At 35.8% G+C, this 14066-nt stretch overlaps 1 protein-coding gene across 1 annotated transcript in view; it reads right to left on the bottom strand.

Moving 5' to 3' along the window:
* LOC108684708 overlaps positions 1-12831 on the bottom strand; it is a 21231-nt gene extending 8400 nt beyond the window's left edge. The window contains exons 1-3 of the mRNA XM_018189172.1: positions 12441-12831; positions 11170-11549; positions 3731-3792 (exon numbers count right to left, since the gene is read on the bottom strand). Coding sequence (XP_018044661.1) covers positions 3731-3792; positions 11170-11259 — 152 coding nt within the window. The 5' untranslated portion in view covers positions 11260-11549; positions 12441-12831. The remainder of the gene's footprint in view (positions 1-3730; positions 3793-11169; positions 11550-12440) is intronic.
* Positions 12832-14066: the final 1235 nt, after the last annotated feature.

The raw sequence follows: 14066 nt of genomic DNA, 5'->3' as shown, positions 1-14066 counted from the left end.
ATATATATATATATATATAATATATATGTGCGTGTGAATGTGGGCAGGATTGCTCGTTCTACATAGCGAGAGACTGTAACAGCGTGTGACACATGCAGTTTATTTACTGTGTTAACCCGTGCACATATATACGAGCTGGTGCATCGTAATTTATGCCTCAGCGTGCGCGAATAATTTACGCGAAATGATCATCCTCGTTGTTCTTGCGGGCTCAAGTGAATTAAAATTCACATTGTTGGAACAATTTGTACTGACGAGCGGATTATTATAAGCATATCTCTATTGTACTCGTGTTTTATCAGAGTATATTCATAAAATATGTGTTATTATCAACATATATGTTTCAATCGACGATTTTTAAGATTCGGTTTTTATTGTGTCAGGAGATTCGTCAATGCGATTTATCTTTAATGAGATATTAGGTGTGAGAAAAAGTTCCCACACCTAATATATCCTTCAGCAATTTTTTGCTAATAACGTAAAGTGATAAAATGTTATTATATTAAATACGAGGTTTTTCATCGCTTAATTTCCGCCTTTACAGTTTTAAGTGGGAAAATAAACAATACTATCTACGTCATTAATTACAGTAGTCTGATGCTAAACACCGGTTCAACGTCAGGCAGCCTAACAGTGCACTATGAAGAATATCTTGCCAGTTACGAAACTGCTGTGAAATTACTATGTAATTTTACAACGTGGACTCGTTTCACTCGTTATACAGGAGTTATTAATCAATTTTATTGGCGAAATAAAACTTTCGCCATCGATAACTCGCGCAGATTGAAATTGACAAGTAACTTTGTCGTGCTACACACTACATAAAGTTTGAAAAATATTTCTCCTTAAAAACTATTGTGTGTGTGTGTGTGTGTGTGTGTGTGTGTGCGCGCGCACACACACACACACACACCATTTCTTCAATTTTTCTTGGTGTAATTAAAAAATTATTTTTTACATCAAGTAATTGGAACGCTATAATGTGTTAATTAATTGAAATATTTTTATTTATATTGAAATTATAATTTATCAATTACATCTTGAAAATGAAACATGGAATAATTGTATCGATCTAAATTACAACATTTTAATAAATAAAATTATCTAATATTGGAAAAATATTGAACAGATTAATTGCGAAAACGTTAAGTGAAAGTCTAAAACCTGTAAAATGTTTAATAAATTCACCTTTGCTCATACACTTATGAGTACAAATATTCATGTACTACTGTAGGCCGTAATGTGATATGAGAGGAATGCTTGTGTAACTACATAATATGTTTGCTGATAATAAATTAAAAATATTAACTCGTCATGTGCGAGAGAATGAACTATTCACCTGTTTCTTATTATCGCAACAAAGTTATCGATTGATTTAATCTTACTCTCAGCAAGGTAAAAATTTAATTGACGTACACCACATGACTCAAAAAAAAAAGATCGAGGAGAAAGTAAATTCCTTTGAACAGGTATAATTGAGCAGTAGTAAAGTCTAGTATAGTTCTCATAAAATATGTATAACAAGCATGTCACTTGCTGCATGTTCTCATTCAGATTTTTAAACAAACTACTGTCACATTAACATATGCTATTCATTAATATAAGACTTTTTAATATTGAATTTTATGATCCAAGAAACTAAAAATATATAAAAATTAATTTTTGTACAGCAAAATATATTAATTTAGATTAAAATTACAAATTATTTCTTTATCATATTTTCGATGTATTTAACAGAAAGCTTCAATTTAACTTATTCCATTTTACAACTTTTACAACTTATTTTTCTGATATACAATGTATATAAATATGTATATAAATATGTTGAACATAATAATGTTGAACTTTGTCTGCTTTTGCGTGTATACAGTAGTTTTTAGACGTTCGCACTTGTGGGTCTAAAGGTTCTACTGATCCTAAAAAGGAATCAGTCGAACAAGGCGTAGGATGAGAGCGAACTAAAGCGACAGACCCCACGCTCGATCATCGCCGTGTGGATTCACTGTCACGCGGCCTAAAAGCTGTCTGAATATAGGATAAACCTGTCACACAACCTAGATCCTTTTCCACAGTAACGAGAACCAAGAGACCGTCGTCCTGCACGCAACGCGCCACGCATTTTACATGTAACGTGTCCGGACTCTAAAAATATTCCTCTGTCGAAATTCGATTCCTCTCCTTTCGCAATCGACACGTTACAATAATCCGGGATTCTAACGAGTCGAGTATTCAAATATCAATAATTTTCCATAGATATATCATAAAGAAAAACATATAAATAGGATGAGATATAAATTATTATAGACTTTTTTATTCTAAATATTTGCAATCTGCTATTATGATTTTGTTATTGTGCTAACATAATATGATTCTATTATAAAATATTCTAATCGTATCAAAGAAATCTGTTATAAAATATTTTACATGATAAAAAAAAGAATCAAATAGAAATAGTCAAATAGAAACGAGCAATTCTTATATCTTTATTTGAGAAGAAAAGGAAATCTTTTTTGTTCATTAGTATAAAGAAATAACTCTAAATCGTTTATTAAATCATAATTTATTTTTTCTTTAATTCAAATTGCATGCAGACTAATGTAGAAAAATCCAAAGTTAAAACATTCCGACCTCGCAGTTTTAAAGGAAAAATTACTGAATGTCTAAATGTTAGCTACTTTGATTTCTCTGAAGATCGACGAACTGATTGTAGCGCTTGTGAGCATATGATTCAATTACGAATAGTGGCAAGATAGAAATAAAATTACGTTATTATTGAGTTCGACGCAGCGTTCGCCATTCGCTGAGTGTGACCATTTAAGGTCGAGTCCACCATCTCTCTCAATTCATTGTAAAGTTAGGTTCACCTTCGACGCTTACGCGCTAGATCGTTTAGATTTCACCTCGGAGGCTGTTGCCATCACATCAGGAAATTGCGTTCTTCTCTCCTTACGTGCGATATATCACGATTTATTGCACGATCGACGAAAGATCATAATCGTGGTACATAAGCGTGTCAAAAAGATAGCATCGTTTATTTTAATTATAACATTGTTGCTGTCTGTACGATTTTTTAACGTTACATCATCATTTATATTGTATTATTTATATCGAAGAAGTAATTGCCTGATATACGCTTCGTAACGTTGCTCGATGATGTCCAATTGTATCCGTAATATAACTTTTGTACCGAGTATTTCAAGATTAGCGGAAAGTGGATGTGTAACACGATTACTTGTCCATTAAGCCAATAAGCTATCAAGTCCATTGTCGAGCTCAAATTAGCGGACCTCCTTTCATAAATTCTCTTTTGTGACATACTTCCTGTGTGTAGAATGATGGCATGTACGATAACATTAATCGCATTAACGGTATGGGTAACACAATTTTTTCGGTGGATCATTAGGAAGAAGCTTCATACCGCGTCACTTTCTATTAATTCAATTATCTCTCCGGAATTAATATGATTGTATCAATTATAATATTCCTCGACCGCCTCTAAGTGATTATCTCTGACCCACGTTCTCGCGCAATTAACAGCAACGATGATGCACACTCTTGGCAATAACCGTCAGCAAAATTACAGAGCGAGGTAACTCTTAAAAGCGACACTGAAATCCTATTACTTATACTATGTCCAGTAAAACTTGCGTGCAGCTTTCCATGATTTGCAATCGCAAAATGCATGAGCAAGGTTTGAAGAAAAAGAGAAAAAAAAGAAGAAACTACGTACCTCGTAACTCTCTGCGTGGCGGCTCCTAAGACCGAGCCTTCCTCCTTTAAACTTGGATAAATCTGCAACAGAAATAAGCATGAATGTTATACTTTGTCGTTCTATATCCTATGAAAGTTTAAATGAAGAAAAAAGTACCGTTTTCATTGTTAAATGGATATATGTTCTCATTAAGTTGTAGACTGAATAGAATTAATGAGAACATATCTGGAACATGAGGAAAATCATGAGAAATATAAAAAGAGAAATATATGCATAAAGTATTATGAAATAAATCTATGCATAACGATAGAAAAATGGTTTGTTAAAAACTTATGAATTCTGAAAAATCTGAAGAAAACATTTTTATGACAATTTTAATGAAGAAGAAAAGGAAATACTTTTCGCATCATTTTGACTAATTAAAATAAAAAATAAAAATAACTAATTAATAAAGCGATAATTTAATGAGTTTACCTTATAAAATACAATGAAGAAAATCAGAAACATTGCTTATTCAGATTTTGAATGCTGTCATAAACAATTATTTTAAAGTGAAAATATATAATGGTTTACAATATCAACCATGAAGCATGAAATAATTGCATGAGATTAAGCAAATGATTCTATCGATTCTGTTTCGTCGATGGCTTATAGGTAGCACCATCGAGGATTAATAAGTCATTAACAGTATAATTACTTCGACGCGCCCTTAGGTTGGGAGAATACGAGGGCAATTCTCCAGGCGGGCGTTGAGACGCGAGGTGGATGAAGGATCGTCGAATCGATCGCATGGGGAGCCGATTAAGCTAATTCGCATTACCTGGCTCATCGGCTCATTTACTCGACCGAAAACCATAGACGCAACCGATTGTGCCCTAGAAATCCTTTTTGAAAAGTTTGCGGCCGCAAAAATCCTGCATTTTTGTGACTGGCGGATTAAAGATCGCCCGTAAATCTTGTAGATAAAGTAGCTGCATCAATTTTTTTCTTTCAGCTTACTCTTACAATTCTGAATGAAATCTCGGCTCTAAAATGTTGGAGGACGACTCTCATAATTCTTTCGGAGCAAACGGAATTTTTCGTTGCAAGATATTGCACAGAAAAGATTTGACTTTGAAAAATGGCATTTTCATTAAAATATTGTGTAAAATTTGCTTGGGAGGGAGACACTTTACATTTCTTTAAGAAATTTTAGACGACCGCCGAAATTTTAGAAGTATCTTTCAATGACATACGCATGCAACTTGAAAATTAAATATTGAAGGTAATTAGTATATCCAATTAGCATGCTCTGTATGCAATTAGTATTAGCTCGCTACTTATTTCTCGAATAAAATTAAGAACTCTTAACAAAATTAGAAGCATAATAAGCGTTAACTAAATTAGAGACATCTGCAATATTTAATAGAGGATTGCGATAATTTTATATTTAGAATTATATGGCGAGCTCAAATTATTTGCAACAAATAACGATAATGGTTTCCAAATGCTTGCGTTATCTTTCAATTTAGTGGAAGACGATACAAGCAATAAGCTTAACGGAAACATGACTTGGTCTCTGACACTCTTGTCGAAGGATTACACAATCGGCGGCCATCCTGTGTGAATCGCGTTGCATAATATCGTTTGTATCCTCACGGGAAAACACGATGGCGTGTAAGATGTGTGAGTAAGCATCAGTGAGTTCAATACTATTTCATCGTCTTTACGATCGGCCTTCAGCTACAAGATATCTCAGATGACTCGCCCATGTGACGCGTCGAACGTTTTCAGCACATTGAACAATTATTTCCTTTACTTATCAACGCAAATGTACTCTCAATACACGAAATTCTCTCATATACGAGATTCGCTCGATGCCACGTGCAAAAGATCTTTTTTTTTTATTCCCTTAGAACAATTATTATATTGTTATATACAATATTTGACCTTTTAATAATACTCTTATTGAAAAAGAGCAGGATTATGATCCGATGGGTGTGGATAATGACGTTTCAAATGCCAGGCTAATTTATTCGATCTATTCGTGAAGGGGAAAAAACATCGATCGGAATCGATGCGTAGCGGTCAAAATTGTTATTTCCTTCACGCCACGATAATTTTAATAATTCAACCGAACTCTGATCGAAATGTCATTTTCTGTCAATTCTGTTCACGTTCTAAAACGAAGAACAATTGAATGCATATGCTTGTTACTTTTCATTAACAGTTGTCATAACAAAATTTCATTTTCCCGAAAAAAAATTATTTTCTTAAATTATCAAAATCATTTAAGAAAAAACAATTGTTCATATTTATATTACAGAAAAACGTCTTCATTTTTATCTATTGTAGTTCAATTACATAATTTGAATTGTATTGTATATAATTCGTAAACAGGACTACAAAGAAGCAAGTCCTCGATAGTTCTACTAGACAAACTCGAGCAAATGAATTAAAACTCAATCCATGGCAGGTTAATCGCAAGTAAACGAGTCAGAAGGAAAGGAGGAGGAAAGATATAGTTTCGACGTAATATAGATACGTTGTAAGTGTACGCGGCAAATAATAGAGTGTTAACGAGATTAAACAGGATAAGAGAAGCGTCCTTGCATCGATCTTGTGCAGCACGGTGAGATGGCAATGTTACCTTCCACTATATGTAAGTACATATCCGTACGTATGCTTCAGCATACAGCCCTTTGGAAATCGTACACGTGTCGCATGGCCGTTCCTCTGGGCGCGATTTACATTGCAAATTTGTCGGGAAACTTCTCGCGCGCGACACGTTGCCCAGCGAGTCAGTGAACAAAAGTTATTTTGCCGATTAAGTTACGCCACGAACCAGGACCCGAATCGCCACTGTCCGAGAGCATTGTTTTAGCAAAATGTTGTTCGCGAAACGCATTCGCCTGGTCGTTCGAGGCTGCTGGCCGACTATTTGCAAAAGTGCAATGTGGTTGCAAATAACGTCTGTTCTTGCAGAAATAATATCTGATAGAAATCAAAACTTATCTTTATATTTTATTAGGAAATTATAAAACAAACTCGTTGTACAAAATAAATCTCTTCTCGTATAAGTATTAAATTTCCAATCGTAAAGGATTTTTCGTAAAACTTGATGAGAGAACTCTTGCATAACTTTTAGCATCAGAAATTGAATCACATGGCATGCATGCAAAAAAAAGGTGTGGATTTCCTGCTAAATAAAATGAATGTAATGAGTTTACTACACTAGTGAAGAGATCCTTCCTTTATTGCTTGTAAATGTATTTTGCACGATGGTTGTTTCGACAAATGTCAATGCGGCAAGAAGTTGAGTCCTAGCGTGAAATCTGCGCGCATTACAGCACCGGTTATCAAAGTTTTATTATATCTTCGTGACAGTGGGCAATTTTCTGGGTTCCTGCACAAATATCTAATGTAACTTTCACTATTAATAATACAGTAGCGTAGGTCGATCGGCCAACGTCTACCTCCGTGAAGCTGCGATTACGTTGCCAAGGCGTGATGTCTGCGAATTGTCTTTTTCGATCGCAGGATTATTTAACAAAATTGAACGAAGGCAATGTTTTCAAGATTGCATTAGTATCTAACAAAACTCGGTTCGATGTATAATTTAACGATACAATTTGTATAGTATTTTTCTTATAATACAAAAACAAAAACTTACAGTTTTCTTTCTAAAGTAACAAAAGTGATAAAATTCTGCATCTTGCTTATGCTAATATACTTTTTTTTAACACCGTAATATAAACAATTACATGTTTATCATCTCAAAAATTTTTTAGTTAAAGGCTAAATTAAAAAAATGACAGCTTTATTTATGTCGACTTGGCATTTTATCAAAACTAATGCAATATATTGCAAATATTCAAATATTTATATACTTCTTTATCGTCTGTAATATTTATATATATGTGAAGATTTATATCTTCAGTGCTGAGTTTTAATTAATCAGATAGTATACTGCAGAATGTTATAATAATTTCATTAAAACCTATGGATAAAAATTCATAAGTTCTATCGCTACATTTTAATCAACTTCGTATATCACTGAAAAATGCAACGAGGGAAGAGATTTTAAGTTCTGACACATTGATTATTCATATGAATTCATAAGAAACCGCAAGAAAAATCTACTGATATGCAAATATCACTTGCTCCGCTAGCATAGCATACAGTGCTACGTTTTATATAATCTGTATTCTACTGCTAGAACGGTACTAGGTACTGGCGCTTCAATCGCAAGTACATGGTGTATATCACGCAAACGTAATTGTATTCACATGATTCTATGAGCTCTCGCATATATGGTATACGCATACATACGCAACTGCACAGGCATGCGTCGCTAAGGATGTTACGTTTTCCATTTCGACGAACTCATGCATAACAGTGATATTAGTAACATATCATTAACAATTCAAACCAGGTCGACTCATCAAGGTTTCTTCGGGCAGATATATTCATTAATTTAACGTAAATCTAGGTTAGATTTATAGACAATGTCGATAGTAATTAGTGCGGCAAATTAAAGCTGTTAAATTGTTCTTCTTAGACAAAAGAATTTTATAAACCAAAAGTTAAATTTAAAAAATTTGAATTTTTTATGAAATTGTCTAAGAAATATAGAACGGTAACTGGAAAAATATTGACATACTGAAAATTATAATATAATATATTCTATAAAATGAGATAATCCTTCAAAAATAGAATGTTAACGTAGAATAATATTCTTCTTTTTTTACGATGTTGTGATTGCGCCCACCATTCTCCTAATATGTATAAGTACGCATGTACATGCATATGAATCAGCAAAGTATATTTTTTAGTCATGCTAGCAAAATAGAAATTATGTCCACAACGTTGCGATAAGGAGGCAAAGTAGTTGGAAAACTCATCCTGGAATGGTCGGTAATCATGTTTCCGCGATAATCTTAACTCACCCTTGATAAAGATAACAGCGGATTAAAAGTAGTCGAGACAAAGTTCCATTGCAGTGCATACTTATCGGTCTAAATTGCACCGTTAAAACTTCTATTTACTATTTAGATAATCCGTGAAAAACATAAGGCATTTCATATTATAGGTACCAGTTTCGAGTTTCTAGATCGCAGTTGAGACGTACGCATCGCAGAAACAACGTAATTGTGCAAATATAGATGTCATATCAATCCCGCAATTTTACTGTGAATACGGCGTATACAACGCGAATCCGGAATGCCGCGAAGCGACACACGACGAGGTACGTACAGGATGAATAATACGCGCATTCGCGACCCACGTCATACGAAGGCACAATTTAATCGCGTCTAAAAATATCTCGATGAATCAAGTTAGCTTCGGTGCAGGTGCAAAACAAACTGTTTGCGACGTCGATTGTTTGTCAATCGGCGATTTAGAGCGTGAGTGTACCAGGAAGAAAAATAACATTAGCACAACAAGAAACACACAGGCATAAAAAACAAAATTTAATGAAATTTAATTTTGATCTGGAAATTAGACTATAATATTCTTATATATTTTGACGCTCTGAAACGGAATGTCTATCAATTACTCCATCACATCACAATTTTTTTATCAATGGAAAATAACTCGATTTTCTACTATTTTTAAAGCCATTTATGGCCTGGTTTTTAATTTACAACTTGAGATAAAAGAGAGAAAATAAATTTAACGATAATATCAAGCTGATAGGTAAAAAATATTGAAAAATCGACTTTCCGTCGATATAAAAAATTGTGATGTGATAGAGCAATTAAAGACTTCAGGATTTCAGTTTCAGAGCGTCAAAATACATAAGAATACATAGTCTAATCTCTGGATAAAAAAATTTGTTGTCTGTACTGTCAAATACGACGCAACAATTGTTACGTTAGTATGTACAATCTACATAATTTACACGACTTTTCGATACAAAAATAGAAAGTTTCGCTGTGAAAATATTCGAACAGAGAGAGGAAACAAGAATATTTGGAGAGGAATAATACTTGTGTTTACATCACGAATATTTTTCCCATTTTGCCGGAAGGCCGGTAATTTTCTAGTGAATTGTTTTTTCAATATGATTCGATGAATATAGCAAAAACCTGTAAATATCCAATGACGATCTCGCGACCCGATTTTTTCTCGTATCATTTCTTACACAAGAAATCCTTGACATGCGCTACGTTTTCTTGTTTAACACCAAACTTATCATACCCTATCTAAATGACTATACACTACGCGCGTGAATTACTTCTCTCTCTCTCTCTCTCTCTCTCTCTCTCTCTCTCTCTCTCTCTCTCTCTCGCGAATGCGATTTACCGATGACCATCTGCGCCGTTCTAAAGTGATCACTTTTTAACGCCAAATATATATGTACAGCTGTCCACCTTTAAGCAGAAGCGGAAACATCGTCAAAGTGAATTCTAAATAATAAATATACGATCGCGCATCGAAACACGACCAAGATCGATGAAAACAATAATATGAGGCGTATAAATTATTGGGAAAAATATATTAGAAAAGTATATCGCAACTTTGGACTTATAAATTGCGAGATTCGAATTCCGCAGCTGCGTGTCATTTCTTGAAAGTTACGAGAAGGATACCGTTGAATCTCAGCTTTTCACTTGGAAAATACGCTTATTAATCCCTGTAATATAATTTATCGTATCTACGCTGTCACAAGTAAAAGCAGCAAGTCGCTAGTAATTGCAATCGCATCCGCATACCCGAGATTCCAAATTAGCGTGGCACGCACGCCTAACACGCGTTCGCAGATTTGTACAGTCCATGCAGTCCGTATGCGTGTGTACATATATATGTGTATACATTATATAATAACGAGGACACACGTATCCGTTTCAAGTGCACGAGGAAACCAACGGCCTTCTCTCTGTGTATGCTCTTTTTATTTTCATACCGTCGCGCTTCTCATTGCTTACACTAGAGACGCGACCAACCGGCGCGCCTAACGATCGTGTAAAATTATAATGCAAACAGATGTTTTCATAATACACCGCGAATACGAGAGTCATTGCATAGTTACACAAGTTAGATTATTTGCCACGGAAGTCGGACTATTCCCTGCAGAACTTAACACCTAAAGATTCAACTGTTTTTGACCTCATCACAAGGTTTATACAATGTTTATACTCTGAACTTAAAGAGATCAATATGAGAGTTTGGATGATTATTTTCGACATATATATTTATATAAAGTACGTGCAAATACGCATTATAAATTAATAATATAGGGGGAGAGAGAGAAGCATAAAGTCCAATTTACAGAATAAAATAATAAAGCAAGCGATTTTCAGACTAGAATAAAATATTCATGAAGTTCCATCGCGAGCGTTTGCATAAATTATTTTCGCGCACGCAAAGCTTGTTAACGAATCATTCGCACGTCATTGATCACAAACACATGATTAATTATCGATTAATAATGACTGCTTGAGCAAGAAGTGAAACATGTTTCCGTGACATACCCGATGCGCGCATCGTACAAAAACTCGATCCAACGGAGACTTGGAGTCCTGGGCCTTGGAAGTTTTCTCTTTACACCATGCTTGACCCATTTTTTTTTTTTTTTCTGTAGCCTCTCCGGGCCTTTCCTTTTCCAATCAAATCGTTCGTACGGCTGCCAGAGCGGTTCCTTTCAGCGATAAGACTAGGTAATGTAGGCCATCTTCAGATCCGTTCTTTGTGACCTGCCGCAATCGACGTGTTTCCTGTGTTCGACGGTACGATCGGATCTCGTCTAAATCCTCGAATGTAAAAGAGAAGTCGGCGTGGCCCCTCGAGGTAAATAAAAAGAAGGCGTTGAAATCGTGCGCGTCCACCCAATGCGTGACCTCCTCTCGCCTCTCTGAAAGACAACGAAATATCCCATTGAGCTATCCTATTCTATTCATTTCTCATGATAATCTCTATAATTATAACGCCGACATTTTAGCTTTGCGATGGTGACTTGTCCTTTGAATGTTTAAATTTAAAGCAGATAGGCGAAAATATATGTTAATCATTTTGTATAGTTTAAAGAAAATGCAACGATCTTTCAGGAATGTAATAAAAGTGTAACAAATTTGATCGCAGTTGCTAATTTCCGTTTGATAATTTCCGCAATGATTTGTTGGTATAAAATTAAGAAGAAAATTATTTATTCGAGGTCTTGGTACACATACGTGTATATTTGGTAAAATGAAACTGAGAATAATTCAATTATGTAATTAAATGCAAAGTGGATTAGACTGTCATTGCATTGGGTACATTATAGATGGACGGGATATCGAGTCATCCTGCTCTTTCCATGAATGGACGTACGAATCGCGTTGGCATTGAGATTGCAACACGGTCACATAAATCGCCTTCTTACGATGCGTCATGTGAAACTCATACTTGAAACTGGCGTACATACATATGCACGAGTATGCGCGCGAAGTACTACACAGAAATCACGAAAAAGGGGGAAACGGTTCATTGCACTTTCTAAACTGCAACCGATGGCGCACGATGCGTGCACTTGTTCAAGCAATCACGATCGTGCGTGCGAGATTATCGCTGAATCGCACGATATGCGTAGAAAGTCTTCGTTAAAGTTTCAATAACGTTCCAAGTCCTGATAAGAGATAAAAGCTCGTCCGAGCAAAATGTCTGAAAAATGTCGGTTAGTCTCTTGAACGTTCTTAATTATCGATGCCTTTTAAACATCCGTGCCTCGTTCGAACCGCGTTTGGTTCTATCGCGCGCGCTAACGTACCTATTCTTCTCGGATAATCAAAGACAATCCGCGTTATCAACGTAGTTTGTTCAAGCACACGTCTCTTCGGACAAGCAATCTCAACTGTCAGCGGCTACGATGGATCACCTGTGAACACGCGCGCGAGCACGAGCAACGGGTTAATGGTGACGGAGCATAGCGCGACTGCGACTGCGACTACGAACACGCGGCAACTGGTACCACACCAGTCAACTGGTACCGGTCGGTCAAACGACTGGTAGCACTTGCAACACCGTATTCCGTATTCCGTAGACCGTGCGTATTCTGGACAGTCGGGCACTGGCACCAGCGACAGCAACAGCTCCGACCGCGTGCAAACGGAGATGGCATGCAGACAATCAGACGCCGCGCCGCGGCCTCGGTACAAACGCTTTCTATAAACCACAGCCTCCGCTCTCGCGATGGGCCCCATCGCTCCAGCGAAGAGATCGGCGGCGGAGGTTCTTCCTCCTCTACCTTCTCCACGCCTTCCTCCACGTCCTTCGCGCTCTCCGCTCCGTGACAAGAGCCACGGTACACACACACATACACACGCACGCACACACACACACACACACCTCTCGATCTCTCATCCGCCTCACCTCTCCGGCCCGCGTCTCTGATAAATTCCCTGCCGGGAATCCGACCTTCTACTCTTTCGCAAGTTCTTTCTCCGTGCACTCCCAAGTGCACCTGGGATTCCACGATTTCCTTTTCCTTTCCTTATTCCTCTTTCTCGCGATATCCTCGCGACAATCGGTGCCTCCTCTCCCGCCCGCGCCGTCCGTATACACTTGTTCTTTGTCCCGCTTCGGGACATTATGTTTCCCTCGTCATCGTTCCCCGCACATTGTCTCGCCTTTCGCGAATGCATTCTCGAGAAATTTGACGCGTTAACTTGGTACGTTGAGAATTGTCTCTTTAAACTGCTCGTGATTTTTATATATTTGTATGTTAATTAATTCTATGAATTTCTCGAGAATATAGGAATCTATAGCGTGTTATTCAACAGGTTGTTTTAATCGGTAGAAATCATACAAGCAAAGAAACTTATTACTCGGGCTTAGCACGTGACACGTTAATTACGTAATGCGAGAAACTTGGGAAAAATATATGAACTTATTATTGAATTTATTATTGAAAAGTGTGCCGAATTTGTTGAACATATTTCTCATACCTATAAGCATATAAAAATATACTAATAGTTTGTTATATACTACTACTGAACATATGCTATTTCAGTGCATAACTACTTTATGGTTGCATTCTTACAGGTGCTATTAATTATATTGACAAGGGAAGGTTATCGAATCTACATAGTTCACTTCTTTTTCGATCAAAAAGAAAAATTCATCATTTATGTATGTTAATTTATGATTAATAAGTTCAATCTTTGTACAAATAAATATCAAATATACGCAAATTTTAACGAATCATTAACATGCTACATGTTTGTGTTAATTTTAGTTTTTTTTTTTTTAGCAGATTTAAATTTCCTAATTTTTTGTATTAACATTTTGAGAAATTTCAGAAATTTTAAATTACAATGATGGAATTAACACGATGGATATGCAAAACTTTGATACACATTACAACATATAATTTATACCATATATATATATATAT

The sequence above is a fragment of the Atta colombica genome, unplaced genomic scaffold (genome assembly GCF_001594045.1).
Source record: "Atta colombica isolate Treedump-2 unplaced genomic scaffold, Acol1.0 scaffold137, whole genome shotgun sequence".
In the NCBI taxonomy this organism is placed as follows: domain Eukaryota; kingdom Metazoa; phylum Arthropoda; class Insecta; order Hymenoptera; family Formicidae; genus Atta; species Atta colombica.
This window is presented reverse-complemented; position numbering and strand designations above follow the sequence as displayed.